We start from the raw sequence: 25,691 nt of genomic DNA, 5'->3' as shown, positions 1-25,691 counted from the left end.
AAGAGAGAATGCCCACAGTGGGAGGGGTCTCAGATCATGCTGGCTGCTTTACCGAGGCACTGGGAAGTGTACACAGAGTCCACGGAGGAGAGGCTGGGTTCCGTGATGTGCTGAGCTGTGTCCACAGCTCTCTGCAGTGACCAGCAGGGAGGGAGAGAGGGTGGTTTGCACTCCCAATGCATGGGCTCCTGTTCTCGGCATTAGAACTGGCTGGTGATCTGTCGTATCAACTTGTCCTTTTCTTCCTCCATAGACACTGCCTGATAGGCTGGACATTTTCTGCCTTGTGCTGAATGGTGGCCCAGTGGTTAGAGACGCTGCCTGACAGAGCCGGCGACCCAGGTTCAATCCTGACCTCCGGCACTGTGTGAATGTGTGTGAGAGAGACAGAGAGAGTGTTGTATGTGAGAAAGAGAGTCTGTGTGTTTATGTGTGAGACAGAGAGTGTCTGTATGTGTGTGTGTGAGACAGTTTGTGTTTATGTGTGAGACAGAGAGTGTGTGTGTGTGACAGAAAGAGTGTGCGTGAGACAGAGAGTGTGTATGTGGTTGTGTGTGTTAGACAGAGAGTGTGTGTGTGTGTGAGAGGGAGAGAGTGAGAGAGTTTGTGTGAAAAAGAGAGTGTGTGTGAGACAGGGAGAGAGAGTTTGTGTGTGTGTGTGTGACAGAGAGTGTGTGAGAGTGTGTGTGACAGAGAGTGTGAGACAGTGTGTCTATGTCTGACAGAGAGTGTGTGAGACAGAGAGTGTGTGAGAGAGACAGTGTCTTTGTATGTATGTGTGTGTGTGACCCAGAGAGAGAGTGTGTGTGTGTGTGTGTGTGAGAGAGAGAGAGAGAGAGAGAGAGGGAGTGTGTGTGTATGGAGAATGCATGCTCTCCCTGTGACAGTGGGTTTCCCCCGGGGGCTCTGGTTCCCTCCCACGTCCCAAAGACGTGCAGGGTCGGTGGGTGAATCGGCCGCTGTGAATTGCCCCCCCCCCCCCCCGGATGTGGGTGAGGGGGTAGGTTCCGGATAAGTGGGTGGTTTACGACTCTGTAACGGTAGCATTGCAACATCGACCTGCCCGATTAGCTTAAGCCTCCCCGGTAGCGAGTGCAAACCTCCCTGTCAGGATATTGGTCCCCGTCCGGTACTACGTGTGACCCAAGTTCCTGGTACAGGTCGCACCTGCCCCACAGGTCATCCCACTGAGGCAGACGCCAAAAGCCCTCCCTCCTGTACCTTAGCCACACGTTCACCTGTCCTTCTAATTTTTTACCCTCGCAGGGTGTAATCCCGAGATTCCAACCCCCAGAGATATCCCTGTCCCCGGCACCAGGGGAGGCAGCCCGTGGTCCTGGAGTCTTGCTCTCAGCCCCAGGAAGGTCAGTCTGTTCCTGAGGCTATGGGCTGCCACAGACGCGGTTGGGCTGCTTCAGTGCTGGGAACTGCACCACTTGATCTTCTAACACCCACAAGCTGCACGTTCAAGACGTGACCTCGATACAAACAGGGTGGAAGCAGGAAGTGTTTGGTACCTGCTGGTGATTTCTGTCCAGCATTCGAGAGACGCTCCCCGCCGTGGAAGCTCCTGTGTGAGTCGGTGGTATCTCAGTGGGAAGGGGCAGACGTTCCCAACCCGGACTCTGCGGAGCAGCAGCAGACAGGAGAACAGGAAAAGTGCAGCAAGGGTAAATATCTGTTGACATGATCGACCTGTCCCAGAGACTTGCTGAATCAAGCTTGAGATTCCCGGAAGAGGGGCCCCTAGTGCAAAGAGAGATTGCCAGCGTTACATGGAGAGGGGTGGGGGTGGTAGGGAGGAGAGGCACTCCAAGCAGGAGAGGGGTAAACTCCCGGGTACAGGGAGGTACCCAGGTATGGAAGGTACACTCCAGGGGTTAGAGAGATTCCCAGGGACACGGTGAGGAAGAGAGACTCTCAAAGACAGAGATGAGAGAGAGGGAGAGAGAGAGAGAGAGAGAGAGAGAGAGACTCCCAGGGCAGAGAGAGCTGGGACAGAAGGGGGGGGGGGGGGAAGGAGAGGTGGGGGGAAGGAGAGAGGGAGGGGAGGAGAGGGAGAGAGGGGGGGAGGAGAGGGAGGGGAGGAGTGAGAGGGAGGGGAGAGAGAGGGGGGAGGGGAGGAGAGGAGAGAGTGGGGGAGGGGAGAGTGGGGGAGGGGAGGGGGAAAGAGAGAGGGGAGGGGGAGAGGGGAGGGAAAAGATGAGTGAGTGTGTGTGAGAGAGAAGGGGAGGGAGAGAGAGCGAGAAGGGGAGAGAGAGGATGACTGTGAAGTGTGACGCTGCTTCCAGAGGCTGGAACGTGATGATGGGAGGATGAGATATTTTTCCTGGAACGTCCGGAAGAGACGGCGGATCAGGGTGGGAGTGAGGCAGCGAGTTAAAGGGAGCCCAGGGCCGACCTTGCAGTCTGCAGGGAGACATCCTGCACATCCCGTGATGTGTCGGTTACCTCCAGGGTGGCTCCACCACCTGACCCACCTCCCCCTCCCCTCTCAGCATCCCGGTGTCAATCGTTCTCCCCTGGTTCAACCGAAGCCCCTCTCAACTCACTAACACACTCTCTCTGTCTCACACACACACACACACACACACACACTGTCTCACACTGTCTCACACACACACATACACTCTCTGCCTCACACTCTCACACACACACACACTCTCACACACACAACCTCTCTCTGTCTCTCTCTCTCTCACACACAGATACACACACAGACACTAACACACACAGACACTAACACATACACACACAGATACACAGACAGACAGACAGACACACACACACACACAAACACACACACACAGTGGCGGAGATCAAGGTGGAACGGGGGTCTCTATCTGATCCCTCCTTCCCAGGAATAGAAGGCTGTAGTTATAAGGAGAGGGGGCAACCTGGGTCCATTCTCACTGGACGGGAGGAGGCTGAGGGGTGACCTCAAAAAGGTTTATAAAATTATGAGGAGTGTCGATGGGACAGATCAGGGTCCTTTTCCCCGGTGTAGAGGAGTCAAAAACTAGAGGGCATGTTTAAGGTGAGAGAGGGAAAGTTTAAAGGGGACCCGAGGGGCAAGTTTGTCACACAGAGGGCGGTGAGTCTGTGGAACGAGCTGTTGTCGAGGTGGGGACAGTTACAGCGTTTAAAAGGCATTTGGACAGGGATGTGGACAGGAAAGGTGTAGAGGGATACGGGCCAAACGCAGGCGTAGACAGGCATAACGGTAAGCATGATGGGCCGAAGGGCCACTTTGTGTGGCTCTACGAGGTGGAGGGGGCTTTGCCTTGCTGCCTGCTACATCTGAAGGCTTGCTTTCAGTGAGTGATGCACGGGGCGACCCCCACCCCAGCCGTCACTGCACCTTCCCCCTCCTCACAACCCATCTGATCATCGCCTCTCGTTCTGTCTTTGGAACCCTGCGCCCGTCTGCCTTAAACTAGATCTGCTGCACCTTTGCCCACTCGCCCGACTTGTTCCAAATGACACAGGAGCCTCTGTACATCTCCGTCACCACTCACAGCCAAACCGCGACCCCACCCAGCAGGGTTTGTGTCACCTGCAGGATGTAGATAATAAAGGGGCAGGGGGAATGGAGGTGGATACTGACGGGTTACATAGAACACAGCACAGGGACACAATATGTCTGTGCCAAGCATGATGTCAGGTTATACCAATCCCTTCTGCCCGCACATCTCCATATCCCTGCAAAATCCTGCGCCTGTCTAAGACCCTCTTGGATGCCACAATCGTATCTGTCCCCATCCCCTCCCCTGGCAGCCCATTCCAGGCACCCACCACTCTCAGTGCAAACAAACTTCCCCGCACATCCCCCGTAAATCTTCCCCCTCTCACCTTCAACCCATGCCCTCGAGTATTCGACATTTCTACCCTTGGGGGGAAAAAGACTCTGACCCTCCACCCTATCTATGCCTCTCATAAGTTTATAAACCTCTCCCCTCCGACGCTCCGGAGAAAACAACACACGTCTGTCCAACCTCTCCTTATAACTAATACTCTCTAATCCAGGCGACATTCTGGTGAACCTTCTCCAAAGCCTCCACATCCTTCCTGTAGTGGGGTGACCAGAACTGCACGATTAGGCTGAGGACGAGGACAGACAGAGGAGGCAAGAGTGGACCTCAAGGGCCAGCGGGGACTCGAAGGTCTGAATGGCCTGTCCTTTGCGCCAGATGTCCTCTGTAAACATTCTCCTGTCTTTCACTTACCACTGGTGTGACCTGTGTGGAGTGTGTATTGAGAACAACAAGTCAGTTGGTGTGGTCGACTCCCTCTTGTGGGACAGACCAGGGTTCTAAGCCAATTTCACGTTGTGTTTCCAAGGGTGAATCCACATTTGCGGAGTGATCAGTGGCTTTCTTAAGCAAACACTGAGGGAGTTGTTGCTGAGGATCCCCCCCTCCCCTCCCCACACAGTAACGTTTCAGTATTCACAGGAATCGGAAGGTGAGACACCGCAGATGATGGAAATCTGAGATAAAGACAGAAAACAGGATAAATTCTCAGCAGGTCAGGCAGCGTCTGCGGAGAGCGAAACAAGGGATAAGGTTTCAGGCCAATGAACTTTTATCAACACACCAGGAGGTATCACCCCTGAAAACATCAACTCTGTTTCTCTCTCCACAGATGCTGCTCAACCTGCTGAGTATTTCCAACAATGAGTCTTTGTGCTCTATTCGAGGGGGACGGGCAGGTGTCGGCACTCCTGCCTCATAGCTCCCTGGATCTGGGTTGGGTCCTGACCTCTGGTGCTCCCTGTGCGGAGTTTGCACGTTCTCCAGTTTCCTCCATGTACATTGTGGTCGCTCTTACCCAGATGCTCCCCATTTCTGGAGCCTGGGAGAGAAGCATGACTGGCTGATAGCTCGTGACTTGTGGTGGGGCAGACTCAGAGTGAACACACTCATTGCTTGCAGGGAAGGGGGATGAGATTGAAGTGAGTGAAAGCAGGGGCCACACACGACACTCAGAGCTTTTTTTGCCTTTCAGACACACAATGGAAAGACCCTGTGGACTCATAACAGCCAGCAACACCTCGGGTAAGGAGTCATCCATGTTCACCATGGTTCCTTTTGACATTTGGCCTATCAAGTCCATTCTAGCAGACAGAATCCCCTTCCCCGACTAATCTTCCCAGTGCCAGAGACAGGTTTGAGAATGGGAAGGGGTGGGGTCAATTGGGAGTGTGTACGGTGGAACTGAGTGGGAGGGGGTGGGATGGGAGTGAGTGGGAAGGGGTGGGGTCCATTGGGAGTGTGTACAGTGGGAGTGGGTGGGAGGGGGTGGGATCCAATGGGAGTGTGTACGGTGGGAGTGGGTGGGGGAGGTGGGATCCAATGGGAGTGTGTACAGTGGGAGTGGGTGGGAAGGGGTGGGGCCATGGGAGTTTGTACTGTGAGCGTGAGAGGGGTCCATTGGGAGTGTGTACGGTGGGAGCGAGTGGGAGGGGGTGGGATCCAATGGGAGTGTGTATGGTGGGAGTGGGAGGGGTGGGGTCCAATGGGATTGCATACGACGGGTTTCTGCCCCTACCCCTTCACCTTGCTGCCTCCTCCCCTGTAACAGTTCCTCTGAAGAGCATCTCGGTCCAAGTGGAGGTGAAGGGGTTTGTGGCCGATGTGTCAGCAACTCTGGAGTACAAGAATGAGGAGTCCAGTCCTCTGGAGGCCATCTTCACCTTCCCCATGGACAGCGACTCCGCCGTCTACAACTTCCAAGCCATGGTGGACGGGAAGACCATCGTGGCTGAGATAAAGGAGCGGGAGCAGGTGGGTGGGTGGTCTGGGGGAGTCCCGAGACCCGGGGGTAGATGAGCATCCCACGGATGTATTGGACGTTGGAGGTCCTGGTCGGGTTGGGGGGGGGTGGGGGGAGGGTCGCTGTCGTATCCCTGTCCACTGAGGTAGATCCGTGGGTGTCTCCTGAGATGGTGGTGGAGCTTTCGAGATGTTGGTGGACTCTCCCAATGGAATGTCCCAGGGTCCCATGTCCCCAAAAGGGTCCCGGATAGGGAATCCTCTCTAGTGCCCCGAGTCAGGAAGGGGGGGGGGGATGGATGGAGTCCTGGATCCGGAGGTTGGAGTCCCGGGATTGAGGAGTGGGGACGGATTTCCAGCGTGGGAGACCGGCTCCGGGGTCGCGGTCCCGGGTCCCCCGAGATGGGACTGTGCTTCGGGGGGAGGGATTTCGGGTGGGAGATCATCCCTCAGTGCGGCTGAGGTGGGAGGGTGGCCCTTGAGGGAGGGGTCCGGTGTCCCGAAGTGGGGACTATGTCCTTCGAGGTGGGGTCTCAGGGTCCGGGGAGGGTTTCAGTCCCGAGGGGAGGTCTTTGGTCCTGAGCTGGGACCTGGTGCCTCATGTCCTGAGGCGGGACCCTGGGAGCTCGGGTCCTAAGATGTGACCCTGGGACCTCAGACCTTGAGGTGGAACCTGAGCTGGGACCCTGGGATCTCAGACACCGCTGGGACCCTGGGATCTCAGATCCTGAGGTGGAACTCCCGAGATGGGATGCTGGGACCTCGGACCCCAAGGTGGGACCCTGGGATCTCAGATCCTGAGGTGGGACCCTGGGATCTTGGACCCCGAGCTGGGACCCTGAAATCTCAGATCCTGAGGTGGGATCTGGGATCTCGGAACCCAAGGTGGGATCATATTCCACATTGGGGGTGGGGGAAGGATGTGGATTCGGTGACACTGGTCCCTCAATAACCAGCCGCACCCCTCCCCCCGACACCTACAGGCCAAGGACAACTACGATGATGCCATCTCATCAGGGCAAGAGGCCTTCCTGCTCATGGAGGACTTTGACAGCAGCGACATATTCACCTGCAGGGTGGGCAACCTGCCCCCAGAATGCTCGGCAACTGTCTCCTTCAGCCTGGTGCAGGAGTTGCCCCTCGAGGCCGACGGGGCCCTCCGCTTCACCCTGCCCGCCGTCCTCAACCCCCGGTACACACCCGCAGGTGAGGCACCCGGCCCAAGGGAGAGGTACATTGACCCACACTCTCCTGGGGCAGCACAGGGTCAGGCACAGGGCGAGGCTCCCCCCGCACCATCCCGTCACACACACTCCCGGGGACAGGGTCAGACACAGGGCGAGGCTCCCCCCGCACCATCCCGTCACACACACCCGGGGACAGGGTCAGACACAGGGCGAGGCTCCCCCTGCACCGTCCCATCACATACTCCCTGGGACAGGGTCAGGCACAGGGTGAGGCTCCCTCTACACTGACCCCTTGAATCTAACCAAACTACCTACAACTCTTCCAGGCACCCAGGGTCCCAGGATCACCCATGCCAGTGCCCCTGTGGACAAGCCCCTCTACACTTTGGACCTCGAGGCTCATTTCCACAGCCCACATGGGATCTCCCGGATACAGTCCAACTGCCAGGTGACCCCTGTGGAGTTTCTGAGTCCCGACAAGACGTCAGCCAAGGTAAGGAAGGCAGATTAACACGAATGTCTGTCAGGGGTGGTGGTCTTGTGGAGGGGATGTGGGAATCAAGCGATGACACAGGGGGTACGACTCACACATGAGACAGAGAAGGTTCAGTGCCGACAAAGTCATTGATTCATCCTCAGAATTAGAGGGCTTGGCAATGCTGTGCCCGCCTCAGTATGCTGACCAGTGTCCCTCAGTCCCTCTCCCTCAGGGGGATATGTGTACACTGACCAGTGTCCCTCAGTCCCTCTCCCTCAAGGGGATATCTGTACACTGACTGATGTTCCTCTGTACCCCCTGTTGTGCTCGGAGTTCTCAGCTTGTGCTGTGACCCCCCTCCCCAGCTCTCTCTGGTGAATGGCCACGCCTTCGACAGGGATGTGGAGCTCCTCGTGTACTCCGAGAACCTTCATGACCCCAGCGCCATCCTCGAGGCAGGGCTGACGTCTGCCGCTGCAGGTGGGTGTGTGTCAGGGGGAGGAGGGTGTGTGTTTCAGGGGGAGGTGGCTGTGTGTCGGGGGGAAGGTGGGTGTGTGTGTGTTGGGGGAGGAGGGTGTGTTTCAGGGGAGGTGGGTGTGGACGGACGTCCTGCCAGGGTTCGGGTCTCTTTGTGTTGTGGAGAGATTCGGGAGGGGCTGGTCCAACCCTGGGCTGGGTGGGATGAGGTGTGTCCAGTTCTGGGGTGTGTGGGTGGGGTCGGTCCCACCCTGGGGCGGGTGTGGGTGGGGTGGGGTGCATCCTGTCCTGGGGTGGGTGTGAGTGGGGTGGGTGCGTCCTGTCCTGGGGTGGGTGTGGGTGGGGTGGGTCCCCCCCTGGGATGGGTGGGTGTCCTGAGCTCTGAGACCACCAACACAGAGTGGGTCCGTCAGGAAATGTCCTCTCCCTCTGCACCCACCTGACTTTCCACTCTTGGCTCCACACAGGGACACTGATGGCTGACCCCACCGTCATGGTGAACCTCTTCCCCAGATTTCCCGAGAATCTCCCCCAGGGTACAGTGGGCGAGTTCGTTTTCCTCATGGATCGATCGGGAAGCATGGGAACGTCGATGTCCCACGGGAACCCAAGGTCCCGTATCCAGTGTGCCAAGGTAAATCCAGCCAAGGCCAGTGGGGCAGGAGTGAGGCTGGAATCAGCAGTTGGACAGAGGGTCTGGCTGGGATCCGGGGATTTTCCAGTGGAGTTTGGAGTTGTGGGAATGCCGCAGAGAGCTGTTGAGACTAACAACGTCCCTTTCCCCTCTGCAGGACACCCTTCTCCTGCTCCTCAAGAGCCTTCCCATGGGATGCTACTTCAACATTTACGGATTTGGAAGCCACTTCACCTCGTTCTTCCCGTAAGTGGGAATTTTCATCCCAGGGCTGGGAACCTGAGGAACAGAATTCATGGGAAGAGTCTGTCTGAACCCTGTCGCTATCTGTGCCTGGGGTCCAATCCAGCAGCCTCCCCCCTCCCCCTTCTCTCCCCCTCTCTCTCTCCCCGCTTCCCCCTCCCCCTTCCTCCTCCTCCCCCTCCCTCTCCCCCCTCTGCCCCCCCTGCCCCCTCTCCCCCACCCCAATCTCCCTCACCCCCTCTTTCTCCACCCTCCCAGCCCCCTCCCAACCCCTCTGCCTGTCTCCCCCTCTCAGCCCCCCAGCCTCTCCCCTCTTTCCATCCCTCCCCTCCCCCTCAGCCCCTCCCCTCTCAGCCCCCCTCCCCCTCCCCCTCTCAGCCCCCCTCTCCCCCTCCCCCTCAGCCCCTCTCCCCCTCTCTCAGCCCCTCTCCCCCTCCCTCAGCCCCTCTCCCCTCCCCCTCTCTGCCCTTTTTCTCTTTCTCTCAGTCTCTGTCTCGCACACTCACCCCACACACACACACACACACTCTCTCTCTCTCTCTCTCTCTCTCTCTCTCTCTTTCTGCCGAGATATTCTGTAAAACCACCTTAAGAATATGGGAGGCAGGAGGAGGCTGTTCGGCCCCTCTCTCTCCTGCTCCCCACATTGTTCTCTCAGCCCCACTTCCCAGCAACCCCCGTCCCCTCTGATCCCTTCGTACCTCAGCCCCGGATGTACTCAGCATGGGGGCTCCCTGTGTGACAGTGTGTTGTTGGATCACCTCCCTGTGCAGGAAGAGCGTTGAGTACAGTCAGAGTTCCATGCAGGAAGCGTTGGCCAAAGTGAAGGATATTGGTGCGGACATGGGTGGGACAGAGATCCTGCAGCCCCTCTCTGCCATCTACAGCACACCCTGCGTGTCAGGACGCCCACGGCAGGTACAACACAGCCCGCGGTGCTGCAGTGGGTTGGGGAGAGAGGAGGAGAGACAGTGGTGGGTGAGAGGGAGGGAGTGAGAGAGAGGGAATGAGAGAGAGACAGACAGAAATCAGAGAATGTGTGAGGGGGGAAATGAGAGAGAGACAAATAAAACAATAGCGAGAGGGGAATGAGAGAGAGAGTAAAGGAGTGAGGGAGAGTGAAGGAATGAGAGAGACAGCTGAGAGAATAAGAGAAGGGGTGAAGGGGAGAGAGGAAAGGGGAGGGGGGAAAGGGGGAGAGAGGGGGGAAAGGCAGGGGAGAGAGAGAGAGACGCAGACTATAGGAAGGATGTGATCTCACTGGAGAGGGTGCAGAGGAGACTCACTGGGACATTGCCTGGGATGGAGTGTCCCAGTGATGAGGAGGGAGGCTGGGTCCATTCCCCCTGCAGCGGAGGATGGTTCAGAGTGGGACATGACTGAGGTTTGTAAAACGATGAGGGGAACAGATGGAGTTGACGGCGGGAAACCTTTCCCCATAATCAGAGGTGGATAAAAGGAGAGGATGTAGGTTTAGGGTGAGGGGGAGGAGGTTTCGAGGGGATCTGAGGGGGGACCTTCTCCCCCCAGAGAGGGTCGAGTAGCTGGGACACACTGCCGGAGACAACAGTGAGTGCAGGGTCACCCAGGGCATTTCAGAAATGTTTGGATCGTCCAGGTACGGGGCATGTGCTGGGGGTGGGGGGTGGATTAATACGGACAGATGCCCACTGGTCAGTGCGGACTCAGTGGGCTGAATGGCCTGTGTCTGCACTGGACGACTCTCCGACTCTGTCTCTCTCTCAGCTCTTTGTGTTCACGGATGGAGAGGTGTCTAACACCAAGGAGGTGGTGGCTGAGGTTCAGAGGAATGCCCACAACCACAGGTAAGGGGTGTGTGTGTGTGTGTGTGTGGGGGGGTGGGGGAGGTCCCTGACACGGCCCAGGTGGCTTCTGGGAACTGATGATCCCGCCCCCCCAGCACCCCGCACGCCCCTCCCTCTCCCCAACACACCAACCTTCCCCACGTGGAGTGTGGTTGATGGCCTGGAATTCCCCACATCCTCCCTCCCGGCACGGAGCGGAGAATCTCCCCCTCCCCACCCTACCCTTCCTCCCTCCTCCCCCCACATCCACCCCCTCCTCCCTCCTCCTCCCCACCCTACCCCTCCTCCCCCACCACCCCTCCTTCCCCACACCCTCTCTCCTCCCCCCCACCTTACCCCTCCTCCCTCCTTCCCCCACCTCCATCCCTGATCGCCCACCTCCAACTCCTCCTCCCCTACACCCTCCCTCCTCCCCTCCTCCTCCCGTTCCTGACCCCCATCCTCTCCTCCTCCCCACCCTACCCCTCCTACCCACCCTCCACCTTCCCCCACTCCCTCCTCCTCCCCACGGCTTCTAACCCTCCTCCTCCCCATACCCACCCCATTCTCCCCATACCCACCTCCCCTCACCCTCATTCCCCTCCCCTCACACCCCCTTCCCCATCTCTGTCCTACCCCTCCCTCACTCCTCCCCATCCCTATCCCCCCCACACTCCCACTCCTCCCTCTCCATTCTCTTTTCCTCTCGCCCCTCCCTCTCCCCTCAATCCCATTCCCCTCCACCCCTCTTTCCCATCCATCCCATTCTCTACTCTCCATCCCTGAACCTACACCCCCCTCCATTCCTCCCAGAATCATTCTCCTCTTCTTCCTGGACTCCGCAGTCCCACCAAGCCCTGATAGCCCCTTGCGTCAGGCAGAATGGCCTGCTGTGCTTCCTGCACGACCTCCCTGCCCTCGGTGAGAGAGCCGCCTCATTGGCTGTCGCCGGCTTTGTGGGCAAACGTCACCGGAGGCTTCTTCAGCCCCAGCAGCCTGGGGCAGGAGCAATGGCGGCAGCCCGTCCCAGCATGCAGTGGGGCGGAGAAACCCCTCTATTACCAAGAGGCCATTCGACCCCACAGGCTCCCAGCGGGCCATCGCGGCTGTGATTCCCGTGACGGTCCCACCACTCCCCATCCCGTTCCCCAGGTGCTTTTCCTTTGGGATCGGCGAGGGGGCCTCCACGGCGCTGATCAAAGGCATCGCCAAGGCTGCCAACGGGAGTCACGAGTTCATCACAGGGGAGGACAGGATGGAGCCCAAGGTATTGAGAGAGGGGCAGGGTGGGAAACCCCGATAGAGTTGTGGGCGGCAGGGGTGTGGGGGGATGGAGGCCTTGGGAGTGGGGGAACCTGAAACCAGGTGGGGACAATCCAGAAATGGCAGGACCTGTACAGGGAATGTCACCCGGCACGGTGGCCCAATGGTTCGAGCCGCTGCCTCTCAGTGGTGGGGAGCCGGATTCGATCCCCAACTCCACCGCTCTGTGTGTGTGTGTGTGTGTGGGTTCCCCCGGGGGCTCCGGTTCCCTCCCATGTCCCAAAGACGCATGGGGTCGGTGGGTTAATTGGCTACTGTGAACTTGGGGGCGGGGGGGGTGGGCGTGGTGGGGGATCTGGTGGGGGGTTGGGAAGACCCTGGAACTGTGGTGGGGGAGGGAGGAGACCCCTAAAGTGGGGGAGTGAACCCGTGCAGCATCCTGGGGTGGGGTGAGGGGTGGGGCGGGGTATGTTGGGAGACCAGGTGGGACACACCGAAAGTGGGTGGGACCAGGGGAAAACCGCCAGTGTACTTCAGAGGCCTGGAGGTGGTGGCGGGGACCCTGAACGTGGGTAGGGTCTGAGGAGGAACTGGGCGGGACACTGTGAAGGGGGGCGGGGAGGTTTTGGGAACCGTGCACAACCCGAGGGGGAGGGGGGTGCAGGAGCCCTAGGGCGGGACGGTTCCTGTGTGGGACGGGGCTGTGTTGACCTGAGCACCCACCTGTCTCCCCTCTGTCTCCACAGGTGCTGCGGACCCTGAGGTACGCCCTCCGGCCGTCCGGGACAGGACTGACCCTCAGCTGGGACCTGCCCCCCCGGGTAGAGACCACCCTCCTGTCCCAGCTCCCACCCAGACTCTTCGACCAGCAGAGAACCATTGTCTACGCTCAGCTGAAAGGGAAGGTGAGGGTCGGGCAGGGGTAACTGAGGGGTTGGGTGGGGTGGGGGGTTGAGGTAAGAATGAGACCCTCTCCTCTCAGGGACTCCCGGTAAGGGGGGAGTCTCTCTTTCTCCGTCGGGGACCCCTGTGAAAGGGGGAGTCTCTCTCTCTCTCTCCATCAGGGACCCCTGTTAAAGGGGGTGGGAGGTACAGCTTGGCGTTGTTACCCCAACACTCGCTGATTCTTTCTCTCCTGTAGATCGACCCCACCCTGGAGTCAGGGGTGACTCTGAAATATTTACTGGGGGAACAGCAGGTGCAAGCTGTCACCAGGTTCAGTCTGAAACCGGTCGAGTGCAGGAGGTAACTGTCCCTGAAACCCGCCCGCGGTACCAAGACCCTGGCTCCAACGTACAGTCCGTCCCACCCGCTGCCTCTCCCCAGTTCAGGGCCCACCATGTGCCCCACCTCACACGCCCCCTCCCCCTCTCACACACTCCCTCCCTCTCCCCTACTCATACACTCCCTACCCCTCTCACGCACTCCCTCTCTCCCTCCCCCTCTCTTACACTCCCTCCCTCTCTCTCTCCCCCCTCTCACACTCCCTCCCTCTCTCCCTCCCCCTCTCACACACTCCCTCCCTCCCTCTCTCCCTCCCACACACTCCCTCCCCCTCACACCCTCCCCCCTCCCTCCCCCTCACACACTCCCACCCCCTCACACACTCCCTCCCCTCTCCCTCCCCCTCTCACACACTCCCACCCTCTCCTCCCCCTCCCCCCTCACACACTCCCTCCCCTCCCTCCCCCTCCCCCTCTCACACACTCCCTCTCCTTTCCCTCCCCCTCCCCCTCACACACTCCCTCTCCCTCCCCCTCCCCCTCTCACACACTACCTCCCCCTCTCACACACTACCTCCCCCTCCTCCCCCTCCCCCTCTCACACACTCCCACCCCTCCCTCCCCCTCTCACACACTCCCTCTCCTTCCCCTCACACACTCCCTCCCCCTCCCCCTCTCACACACTACCTCCCCCTCTCACACTCCCACCCCCTCTCCCTCCCCCTCCCCCTCACACACTCCCTCTCCCTCCCCCTCTCACACACTACCTCCCCCTCTCACACACTCTCCCTCTCTCCCTCCCCCTCCCACACTCTCCCCCTCACACACTCCCTCACCCCCTCACACACTCCCTTCCCCTCTCCCTCCCCCTCACACCCCCTCCCCCCTCTCCCTCCCCCCCACACACCCCCTCCCCCCTCTCCCTCCCCCTCACACACCCCCTCCCCCCTCTTCCTCCCCCCTCACACACTCCCACCCCCCTCTCCCTCCCCCTCACACACTCCCTTCCCCCCTCTCCCTCCTCACACACCCCCTCCCCCTCCCCTCCCCCTCTCCCTCCCCCTCACACACTCCCTCCCCCCTCTCCCTCCCCTCACACTCCCTCCCCCCTCTCCCTCCCCCCTCACACACCCCCTCTCCCTCCCCCCTCACACTCCCTCCCCTTCCCCTTCCCCTCCCTCTCACTCCCTCCCCCTTCCCCTCCCCCTCACTCCCTCCCCCTCACTCCCTCCCCCACACTCCCTCCCACACACTACCTCCCCCCTCTCATACACTACCTCCCCCTCCCACACACTACCTCCCCCTCTCACACACTACCTCCCCCTCTCACACACTACCTCCCCCTCTCACACACTCCCTCCCCCTCTCACACACTCCCTCCTTCTCTCCATTCAGCTCCCCCATCCATCACCTGGCAGCCAAGGCAATCCTCGGCAGGCTGGAGCAGCACCCAGACCGACATTCGGAGGAGGTGAGGAGGCGCCTGGTTGAGCTCAGCACCCAGGCCAACGTGATCTGCTCACAGACAGCCTTCATCGCCATCAACAGGGATGTCAAGCAGCCCGTGCAGGGACCCCTGATACTGAGGGATGTCCCCCTCTACGGTGGGTGCCCCCCTGGGCTGCTGCTGGGGAGGTAGGGGGAGGTGGGAGGGGAGGAGGGTGGTGGTGGGAGAGGAACGAGTGACTCCAGGAAGGGGTGACCTGGGCTCGGTGGGGGGGGCGCAGTGACGGGAACAGCAGTCCCCGCCTGCCTTAGAGGGAGGGGGGTGGGGGGGTGGATCACAGTGGGGGGAGCATCGTCTGCACTCCCTCCCCTTCATTTTATCTCCCCCTCACACTCCCTCTCCACACCCTCCCCTCAACAGTCTCTGCCCCCACCTCCCCCACACCCACCGTCCCTCTCCGGGAGACACCTTCCGTCCACAGGAGCCCCTCCAGTGCCCAGGTTCTGGGTGGGAATGCTGGTCCCGTCCAGTGCCGACTGCAGGAACGTTGTCAGTGGTACCGCTCCCCGAATCCCAGCTGCACTTCAACCCCACCCTCCAGGGAGGGGTGGGAGGGAGGGGGTGTTGGTCACGGGGGCGCAGGGTGGGGGGAGGGGGTGTGGGTTGCGGGGAGCAGGGCGGGGGGAGGGGGTGTGGGTTGAGGGGGGGCAGGGCTGGAGGGAGTCTCCTGGTCGCATTGTTCCTGGGGCTGGCCAATCACACAGCCCAGAGACAGGCTATTCAGCCCATCGTCAATACTGTTCCCGTTCCCAGTCTCCACAGCCACCGGCTGGACCCGTCAACGCTATGAGGGTCCCTGCCTCGCCCAGCCCCTCCGGCAGCGCCTTCCACGTACCTGCCCCCTCTGGGGGAGGGAATTCCCCATCAGCACCTGTTCCACCAACCCCCCCTACACCCCCCCCCCCCCCCCCGCACTGTGCCTCGGGTCCGGGACACATCTGCCCCTGGGGAGACGTTTGTCACTGACCCTCCCTCTCTCTGCCCCACAGCGATACATCAGGGTCTGCGACAGCCGGTGATGGGGCAAATGTGTTCGTTTGCAACGCAGGCTGCCTACTGTCAAGGTGGGTGCCCCCCTCCCCTCCACTCCCCTCCCTTCCACTCCCCTCCCCTACACTTCTCTCCTTTCCTCTACCCTCCTCCCCTCTCCCTGCGTCTCACCCCCTCCTCAGCCCTCCCTGCATCTCACCCCCTCCCCTCCACTCTCCTCCGTGTCTCACCCCCTCCCCTCCTCTCTCCCCCTCTCCCCCTCCTCTCTCCCCCTCCACCCTCTCCCCTCCCCCCTCCTCCCTAACCCCCTCCCCCCTCCTCCCCCTCCTTTCCCCCCTCCTCCCTACCCCCCTCCTCACCCCTCCCCACTCCCCCCCCCTCCCTTCCCCACTACCACCTACACTCCTCCTCTCTCCCCCAATTCCCTTCTCTTTCACTACCTCCTCTCTCCCCATCACCCACCTCTTTCTCCTCCCTCCCCTCCTTCCTCGCCCTCCCCTCCTTCCCATCCCCCTCCCCACTTCCACCTCCCTTCTTTCCTTCTCCCAATCCCTCTCCCCTCCTTACCCCTCCCCCATCACACTCCTCGATCCCTCTCCCCTTCCTCGTACCCCCTTTCCTCCCCTCCTTCCCCTCCAGGGGCAGTGGCATTCTGCCCCTGGGGAGCCGTTTCTCACTGACCTCCCTCCCTCTGCCCCTGGCTCATTCACCAGGAGTCGGTGGATGTGCCGGTTTGTTCCCACCAATGGTGTTCAACAGTGTAGGTGAGTGTCCGACTGCCTCCCCTCTCTCACCGCATCCCCCCCTCCCTCTCCCCCCCTCCCTCTCCCCCCTTCTCCCCCCCTCCCTCTCCCCCCCTCCCCCCTCCCTCTTCCCCCCCTCCCTCTCCCCCTCCCTCTCCCCCCCTCCCTCTCCCCCCTCCCTCTCCCCCCTCCCTCTCCCCCCCCTCTCCCCCCTCATTCCCTCTCTCCCCCCTCCCTCCCTCTCTCCCCCACCTCCTCCTTTCACTTCCTCCATCTCTGTTGTTCCCAGTGCAGGGAGTAGACCTCTGCCCCTGGAGATGTTTCTCACTGACCCCCCCTCTCTCTGCCCCTGGGGAGACGTTTCTCACTGATCCCCCCCCTCTCAGCCCCTGGGGAAACGTTTCTCACTGATCCCCCCCCCCCGCCCCTAGGGAGACATTTCTCACTGACCACCCCCCCCTCTGCCCCTGGGGAGACATTTCTCACTGACCCCCCCCCCTCACTGCCCCTGGGGAGAAGTTTCGCACTGACCCCCACTGCCCCTGGGGAAACGTTTCTCACTGATCTCCCCTCTCTCGCCCCTGGGGAGACGTTTCTCACTGACCCCCCATCTCTCTGCCCCGGGGAGATGTTTCTCACTGACCCCCCCCCCCCATCTCTCTGCCCCTGGGGAGATGTTTCTCACTGACCCCCCCTGCCCCTGGGGAGACGTTTCTCACTGACCACCCCCCCCGCCCCTGGGGAGACGTTTTTCACTGACCCCCCCCTCATCTCTCTGCCCCTGGGGAAACGTTTCTCACTGACCTCCCCTCTCTTTGCCTCTGGGGAGATGTTTCTCACTGACCCCACCATCTCTCTGCCCCTGGGGAGATGTTTCTGACTGATCCCCCCTCTCTCTCTCTGCCCCTGGGGAGATGTATCTCACTGACCCCCCCTCTCTCTGCCCCTGGGGAGACGTTTATCACTGACCCCCACCCCTCTCTGCCCCGCAGGGATGTTCCCGCCCTCACCCCCACCCCCTGCCCCAGCCGTGTTCCGCCTCAGGAAGGAGAGCCAGCTCTGCTCGATGCCACAGGTGGAGCCCGTCGCCCTTGGTGCATATAGGTGCCCCCCCCCACTCTCACCCCTCCCCTCTCTGACGTCCTGATCCCTCGCTCACTCCCTCCTCCCGATCTCTCGCTCTCCCCTCTCTGCCTGCTTCTCTCTCCTGCTCCATTCCATCCTCCCTCTCCCCCCTCTGCTCTCCCCCTCCCCTCTCTCTTCATCCCCCATCTGCTCCCTTCCCCTTCTCTCTCCCCCTTCTCCGTCCCTCTGCTCTCTCCCTGTCCCCTCTGTCTCCCCGCCCCGTCCCCCCTCTCTCCCCACCCCTGTCCTCCGCCCCTTTCCCCATCCCCCCTCTCTCCTCGTCCCCTTTCTTTCCGTGCTCTCTCCCTCCCTCCCTCTCTCCCCATCCCCCCTCTCTTTCCCTGTCCCCCTGTGCTCTCTCACTCTCCCACTTTCTCACTCTCTCCCTGTCCCCCCTCTCTCCCACCCCCCCTCTCTCTCTACCATCCCCCCCCACTGCCTCCCACCCCCCCCACCGTCTCTGGGAGGCAGGGACATGTTCGGTCCTGGAGCCTACCCCCTTGACTCTGTGACGCCCACCAGGAACCCACCAGGGGTCAGTGCCCAAGTCCGGGATGGAACCGTGACCCCCGGAACCTTGCTGCCCCCTTGCCCGTGTCGGCCAGCGATCGTGCCGCTGACACCGTTCCTCCCTCCGCGGACGTCGCTCAGCGTTTCCGGCATCTTCCGGTGTTCAGTCTGGCGGAACCATGCCTTTCCTTCCCACAGCAGTATCGGAGGAGTGGGAAGAGGAGACATACGTGGGCTGTATGATGTGTGAGTGAACGTCCATCATCCCCCACCCCCCCCTTCCTCCAGCCCCCGGTCCCCCCTTCCTCACCCGGCTCCCGGAGAGCGCGTGTGTCACTGAGGTCAGTGGGCGCTGTCAGTGGTGCGGGAATCCCACACGGTCACAGGGGGAACGCGCGCACACACACATTCATGCTCACCCACTCTCACCCACTCACACACTGACACACACACACACAGAAACACACACACACGCGCGTACACACACACACACACACACACACACACACACACACACACACACACAGTCCTGAAACATTGACAGTACTTTCCTTCCCAGATGCTGCTTCACTGAGTTTCTCCAGCAGTTTGTCTGTTACTCTCTAACACACTTACACTCTCTCACACTTGCACTCTCTCACACACACTTGCACTTTCCCACACCGTGTCTGTGCTGAACACGGAGTCAATTTAAACCCATCCCTTCTCCCTGCACACGATCCGTATTCCCCCATTCCTGGCCTGTTCCTGTGTCCGTCTAACAGCCTCTCAAACCCCACTGTCGTATCTGCCACCACCCCCTCCCCGGCAGCCCGTTCCAGGCACCCACCACTCCCTGTGTAAAAAAAACTGGCCCCACACATCCCCTTTAAACTTTCCCCCTCTCACTTTAAATGTACACACTCTGGTGTTAGACATTTCTACCCAGGAAAACACTCTGATTCTATCTATGCCTCTCATAATGTTATAAACCTCTATCAGGTCTCCCCTCAGCCTCCAACGCTCCAGAGAAAACAACCCAAGTCTGTCCAACCTCTCCTCATAGTGAATACTCTAATCCAGGCAGCGTCCTGGTGACCGTCCTCTGGCCCCCTCTCCAAAGCCCCCACGTCCTCCCTGTAACGGGGCGACCAGCCCTGTAGAGGGCGGAGAGCGTTTGGGGAGTCGGGAGGTGAGTGACTCACAGCAGGATCCCGAGCCTCTGACCTGCCCTCATGGCCCCACCGTGTATGTGGCTGCTCCTGTTCAGTTTCTGCACACACAACCCCAGGGGTGCCTCACCGACACCCTGTCTGAGTGCAGAGAGACGTCATCGGTTCACCCACAGCCCTTGGGATCAGCCGGCGCTGACGGTGGTGGAGCTACCAGTGCAGCCTTGGGTGCACACTGAAATCCCCCCCTACCCAGAACACCTTGTGACCCCTCACTGCCTTGTCTGGCATGGAGGGGGGTGTGGGTGAGGGGGCAGGAGGTGTTGGGACGGTGGGGGAGGGGGGGGAGGGGTGGTTACAGAGATGAGGGAGACGTGGAGGGGTAGGGAGGAGGATGGGAAGGTTTTGTGTGTGTGTGCATCTGTGAGTGTTCTGTGTATGTGTGTCACTGTTTGTGTGTGTGTCTCTGTCACTGTGGGCCCTCTGTGTGTGTCCCCGTGTGAGTGTGTGTCTCTGCCTGTGTGCCCTCTGTGTGTGTGTGTGTGTGTGTGTGTGTGTGTGTGTGTCCCTGTGTGTGTATGTGTGCCCCTGTGTGTCTGTGTTCCTATCTGTGTGTGTCCCTGTGTGCATGTGTGTGTTTGTGCGTGTATGTGAGACACTCCCACAGAGCCCACCATGGGATGGACTCTGACGGGACGGTGAGGTGGGTGGAACCCCTCCCACTGACCCCTATCCTTTGCTCAAGCAGACGACTCAGGTCCCCTCGATGCCTACACCACCCCTGCAACCCCCACTGCCCCGGAGGAGTCCCCGGCGCTGAGGCTGATCGCACTGCAGAACGCAGACGGATCATGGGCTCCAGACTCGGGCGTGGAGTCACTGCTAGGACTAGACCCCGAGCAGCTCAGACAAGGCCTGCCCCAGGAGGTGAGGCCCAGGGGGACGGGGTCCCCAAGTCAGCAGGGTGTGCCGTGTTACACGAGGGGTGGAGAGACCACCGGGGGGAGGGGGAAGCGACGGTGGGGGAGATCACAGTGGGGGGGGGGGGTAGCGACGGGGGGGGGGAGACCACGGTGGGGAGGGGGGGAGCGACAGGGGGGGGAGACCATGGTGGGGGGGGAGTCCACAGGGGGTGGGGGAGATGGCGGTGGGGAGACCACGCCTGGGGACGGTATCGGTCTCCTCACTGAAGGGAGGTGGGGGTGAGTGTGATGGGAGCAGCTCAAAGAAGGTTCACCGGACCGAGACCTGGAACATGGGGGGGTTCGTCTGCTGAGAAAAGGTGGGACCGGCCGGGGTTGTGTCCGTCTGGGAGAGGGAGAGGGGACAGGATTGAAAGACGTCCCATCCTGTGGGGATGAGGGGGATCTCAACTGGGTGGGTGTGGGGAGGGTGTTCCCTTCCGTGGGACAATCTAGAACTGGGGGGGGGGGGTCACTGTGTAAAAATGAGGGGATCATCTGTCAGCGATGGAGACCAGAGTGGGGGGGGGGGTGCGAGATTTGTTCTCTCGCAGGGCGGGGCGGTTCTTTGGGACCCCCTCCCTCACAGGGAGCCGGGGTCTGGGAATGTTCGTAAGGCCGAGGGAGACAGGTTCTCCACAAGTGAGGGAGGGTGAAAGGTCAGCAGGGGTGGGCGGGAATGTGGGGTTGGGGGTCACAGTCAGATGGGCCTTGATCTTGTAGAAGGGGGGAGCAGGTGGGGAGGGGCAGAGTGGCCCCACCCCTCCCCTCTCTCCCCTCTCTCCCCACACCCCCGGCCAGACACTCAGGTCGTGACCCCCAACTGACCCCAACCAGGAGCTGGAGGGTGCTGACCCCTGAACCCTGACCCAAGAGGGATCATTGACCAAAGACCAACACTGGGACTTCTCCTCACTGGGCCACCAGATGGGGCCAGACCAGGGGCAGAGGCAGGTTGCAGAGGGTAATGGTGGCTGACTGTACCCAGCATGCACTAGGCCTGTGAAAATCCTCTATTACTGCAGCTTGACATGGTTTGGTTTGCCTTCAGTGGGTGAGGGGTAAACATTGGGCTTGGGACTGGGAAAAAGAAACAAGTGACTCTGCTGAGGGACGTGGGGTTTGTGGGTATAGCCCTGTCCTCAGGAGTGAGTGACGGGACGGTGCGGGGGGAGCCTCACAATGTGTCTGACCCCGTCCCCGGGAGTGTGTGACGGGACGGTGCGGGGGGAGCCTCACAATGTGTCTGACCCTATCCCCGGGAGTGTGTGACGGGACGGTGTGGGGGGAGCCTCACCCTGTGTCTGACCCTATCCCCAGGAGTGTGTGATGGGACGGTGCGGGGGGAGCCTCACAATGTGTCTGACCCTATCCCCGGGAGTGTGTGATGGGACAGTGCGGGGGGAGCCTCACCCTGTGTCTGACCCTATCCCCGGGAGTGTGTGATGGGACGGTGCGAGGGGAGCCACACCCTGTGTCTGACCCCGTCCCCGGCAGTGTGTGACAGGACGGTGTGGGGGGAGCCTCACTCTGTGTCTGACCCTGTCCCCGGGAGTGTGTGACGGGACGGTGCGGGGGGAGCCACACCCTGTGTCTGACCCTATCCCCAGGAGTGTGTGATGGGACGGTGTGGGAGGAGCCTCACTCTGTGTCTGACCCTGTCCCCGGGAGTGTGTGACGGGACGGTGCGGGGGGAGCCACACCCTGTGTCTGACCCTATCCCCGGGAGTGTGTGATGGGACGGTGTGGGGGGAGCCTCATTCTGTGTCTGACCCTGTCCCCGGGAGTGTGTGACGGGATGGTGTTGAGGGAGCCTGACCCTGTGTCTGACCCTGTCCCTGTCCCTGGGAGTGTTGAATTAGTTATCAATCTGTGATTGGTTCCTGCTCAGTGACTGCTCCCTGTTCTCCCATGTTCAGGACATTGACCAGACTCTCTGGATCACTCTGTTGGCCGTGATCTGGCTGCACGCCTTCGCCGCGGACACCAAGGACGAGTGGGATCTCCTGGTGAACAAGTCGCTGTCCTGGGTCAAGGCCGGAGCAGGTCAGAGCAAAGGGTGACAGCTGCAGCTTAAAGCAATCTGCTGCAGGAACTCAGCAGGTCAGGCAGCATCCGTGGAGGCAGAAGGATGGTCGATGTTTGGGGGAAGCTGGCCAGGATGGGGAGGAGAGGGGGAGGGCTGAGGCAGGGGTTGGAAGGTGATTGGTGGAGCCAGGTGAGGGAGCGATGATGGGCAGGTGGAACTGGGTAGGGGGAGGGTGCTGAGTCCAGGTGATGAAGAGGAGAGGGAAGGAAAAGGTGAACAGGAGAGAGACCGGGTGAAGAGGGAAAGGAACTCGGAGAATAATTGGAGCCAGGAGAAGGACATGGTGGATAGTGAGAGCAGTGTGGGGCATGCTAATGCACTGGGGCATTTTGAGATCAAGCAGGAGTTCATGCTGGGTTTCTTGAAGAGCATTCAGGTGGATAAGTCCCCAGAGCCTGACAGAATGTACCTCGGGTTGCTGGGGCCTTGACGAAGGTCTTTGTATCCTCACTGTCAACGGGCAAGGTCCGTGGGATGGAGAGTAGCCAATGTCGTTCCTTTGGGGCAATAGGGATAATCCAAGAAATTGTACCCTGGTGAGCCTCACATCAGTGGTAGGGAAATGATTGGAGTGGATTCTTAAGGATTTACGCGCAATTGGAAAAGTATGGGCTAGTTCGGGACAGTCAGCACGGCTTTGTACGGGGCAGGTCACACCTCACTAGCTTGATGTTTGAGGTGGTGACGACAGTGATCAATGAGGGTGGGGCGGTGGATATCGTCTACATGAACTTTGCCGAGGCATCTGACAAGGTCCCTCATGGGAGGCTGATCCAGAAGATTAAGATGCATGGGATCCACGGTGATGTGGTAGTTTGGAATCAGAATTGGCTTGCCCATGGAAGATGGAAGTGGAAGGTGTTATTCTGGCTGGGACACAGATCAGTTGCAGATATGGGCAGAGAAATGGTGGATGGAGTTTAATCCGGGGAAATGTGAGGTGGAAGGTGTTATTCTGGCTGGAGGTCAGTGACCGGTGGTGTTCCACAGGGATCGCTGCTGGGACCTCTGTGGTTAGTGATGTATATCAGTGACTTGGACTACAATGTGGATGGGTGGGTTAGTAAGTTTACAAAGACTGGTGAAGTTGTGGACAGTGTGGAGGGTTGCCAGGGACACAGCAGGATATGGACCAGCCACAGATGTGGGCAGAGAAACGGCAGATGCAGTTTAGTCCAGGCAAGTGTGAGCTGATGCACTTTGGGAGGTCAAATATAAGAGGAAAGGACACAGTAAATGGCAGGACCCTTAGCAACAATAATGTTCAGAGGGGTCTTGGGGTCCAAGTCCACAGCTCTCTGAAAGTGCCCACACAAGTAGACAGGGCAGTAAAGAAGGCATACGGCACGCTTGCCTTCATCGGTTGGGGTGTTGAGTACAAGAGTCAGAAAGTCATGTTGTGTAAAACTCTGGTCAGGTCGCACCTGGAGTACTGCGTGCAGTTCTGGTTGCCCCGTTACAGGAAGGATGTGGAGGCTTTGGAGAGAGTGCAGAAAAGGTTCACCAGGATGCTGCCTAGATTAGAGAGTACTAGCTGTAAGAAGAGGTCGGGCAAACTTGGGATGTTTTCTCTGGAGCGTCAGAGGCTGAGGGAAGACCTGATCAAGGTTCATAAGATTATGAGAGGCACAAATAGAGTAGACGGTCAGTATCTTTATCCCGGGGTGCAAATGTCAAATACTAGAGGACGCACACTGAAGGTGAGAGGGGGAAGTGCAGGGCAGGTTTATCTACAGAGAGCAGTGGGTGCCTGGAACGGGCTGCCAGGGGAGGGGGTGGGGCCAGATACAATGGAGAGGTTTAGGTAGGCACATGGATATGCGGGGAATGGAGGGATACGGACCATGTGCAGGCAGAAGGGATTGGTTTATTTTCGGATAGTTGTCGGCACAGACCAGGGCCTCTCCTTGTGCTGAAGTGTTCCATGTTCGATGTGTGGAGGGCGATGATGGGCAGATGGAACCAGGTGGGGGGAGGGTGCTGAGTCCAGGTATCAAGGAGGTGGGGGGGGGGGGGGGGGGGGGGGGGGAAGATTAAGGTGGACAAGAGGAGAGAGAGAGAGAGACCCTGGGTGGACCAGTGGGAGAGGGGAAGGAACTCGGGGTTGTGGGGGGAGTGGGTCACCGGAACCTGGACAATTCATGTTCATACTGCTGGGCTGTTGGCAACTCAAGGGGAATATGAGGTGTTGTTGTAGTTTCTGTCTGACCGGTGTCCCTCAGTCCCTCTCCCTCTGGGGGGACAATCTGTACACTGACCGGTGTCCCTCAGTCCCTCTCCCTCTGGGGGGATATCTGTACACTGACCGGTGTCCCTCAGTCCCTCTCCCTCTGGGGGGATATCTGTACACTGACCGGTGTCCCTCAGTCCCTCTCCCTCTGGGGGGACAATCTGTACACTGACCGGTGTCCCTCAGTCCCTCTCCCTCTGGGGGGATATCTGTACACTGACCGGTGTCCCTCAGTCCCTCTCCCTCTGGGGGGATATCTGTACACTGACCGGTGTCCCTCAGTCCCTCTCCCTCTGGGGGGATATCTGTACACTGACCGGTGTCCCTCAGTCCCTCTCCCTCTGGGGGGACAATCTGTACACTGACCGGTGTCCCTCAGTCCCTCTCCCTCTGGGGGGACAATCTGTACACTGGCCGGTGTCCCTCAGTCCCTCTCCCTCTGGGGGGACAATCTGTACACTGACCGGTGTCCCTCAGTCCCTCTCCCTCTGGGGGGACAATCTGTACACTGACCGGTGTCCCTCAGTCCCTCTCCCTCTGGGGGGATATCTGTACACTGACCGGTGTCCCTCAGTCCCTCTCCCTCAGTGGAATATCTGTACACTGACCGGTGTCCCTCAGTCCCTCTCCCTCAGGGGGGATATCTGTACACTGACCGGTGTCCCTCAGTCCCTCTCCCTCTGGGGGGATATCTGTACACTGACCGGTGTCCCTCAGTCCCTCTCCCTCTGGGGGGATATCTGTACACTGACCGGTGTCCCTCAGTCCCTCTCCCTCGTTCCACCTGCTTCCACTGTTCTCCCTCCCCTGCACTAACGGTTCCTTTAACCTTTTCCCACCCTACACACCAGGTCTGGACCTTGCAGAGTGGGTGAAGGCAGGAAACCAGCTCTTGAACACCTCTGTTCTTCCCGAGACACTCGGCCTGTGAGGAGCTCCTGGTGAATGGGTGACTCTGACGTGCTGCTCTCTCTGCCTCTGCCTGATCCCTCCAGCTGTGGGCTGTCACCGGAGTGTTCACCCGCTGTGGTCTGCAATGTAACCGGCGCTTGTATTCCCCTCCCCATGTTACACCGGACATTTCGGTGAAGCCATTGGTGCCTCTTGTGCGAATCGACTTCAGGGGCTGCTGATGCGTTGCAGTAACGACAGCGATCGGTGTTCCCGTGGTAATGACCACGATCAGCATTGTGTTAAAGGTGTGTGTAACCCCTTCTGTCCCCGGAAAACACGACGGCTCCTTTCAACCTCCTCGTCTCGTGGTCTTTTCCATACTGACCGTCCCACGTGTGACCAGGAC

General features: G+C 59.9%; 1 protein-coding gene across 5 annotated transcripts; it reads left to right on the top strand.

The window, feature by feature from the left end:
• Positions 1-1,452: 1,452 nt before the first annotated feature.
• LOC127576541 (von Willebrand factor A domain-containing protein 5A-like) lies at positions 1,453-25,654 on the top strand. 5 transcript variants are annotated; one of them, XM_052027053.1, is made up of 19 exons: positions 1,453-1,670; positions 5,008-5,057; positions 5,584-5,786; positions 6,758-6,980; positions 7,288-7,454; positions 7,805-7,919; positions 8,384-8,550; positions 8,708-8,796; positions 9,567-9,711; positions 10,540-10,619; positions 11,751-11,865; positions 12,608-12,766; positions 13,003-13,106; positions 14,480-14,688; positions 15,581-15,655; positions 18,161-18,205; positions 19,859-20,037; positions 21,992-22,118; positions 25,243-25,654. In XM_052027053.1, the coding sequence occupies exons 2-19, from the start codon at positions 5,015-5,017 to the stop codon at positions 25,320-25,322; spliced, it is 2,325 nt and encodes a 774-aa protein (XP_051883013.1). In that variant the 5' UTR covers positions 1,453-1,670; positions 5,008-5,014; the 3' UTR covers positions 25,323-25,654. The 5 variants fall into 5 exon arrangements, with proteins under 5 accessions (XP_051883013.1, XP_051883012.1, XP_051883014.1 ...); XM_052027052.1 differs by having other exon boundaries at positions 18,158-18,205; XM_052027054.1 differs by lacking the exon at positions 18,161-18,205 and having other exon boundaries at positions 1,454-1,670.
• The last annotated feature ends 37 nt before the right edge of the window (positions 25,655-25,691 follow it).

Source organism: Pristis pectinata, chromosome 12, assembly GCF_009764475.1.
Source record: "Pristis pectinata isolate sPriPec2 chromosome 12, sPriPec2.1.pri, whole genome shotgun sequence".
Classification (NCBI taxonomy): Eukaryota; Metazoa; Chordata; class Chondrichthyes; order Rhinopristiformes; family Pristidae; genus Pristis; species Pristis pectinata.
Note: the sequence above shows the minus strand (reverse complement) of the source record. Positions and strands in the feature narration are given on the sequence as shown.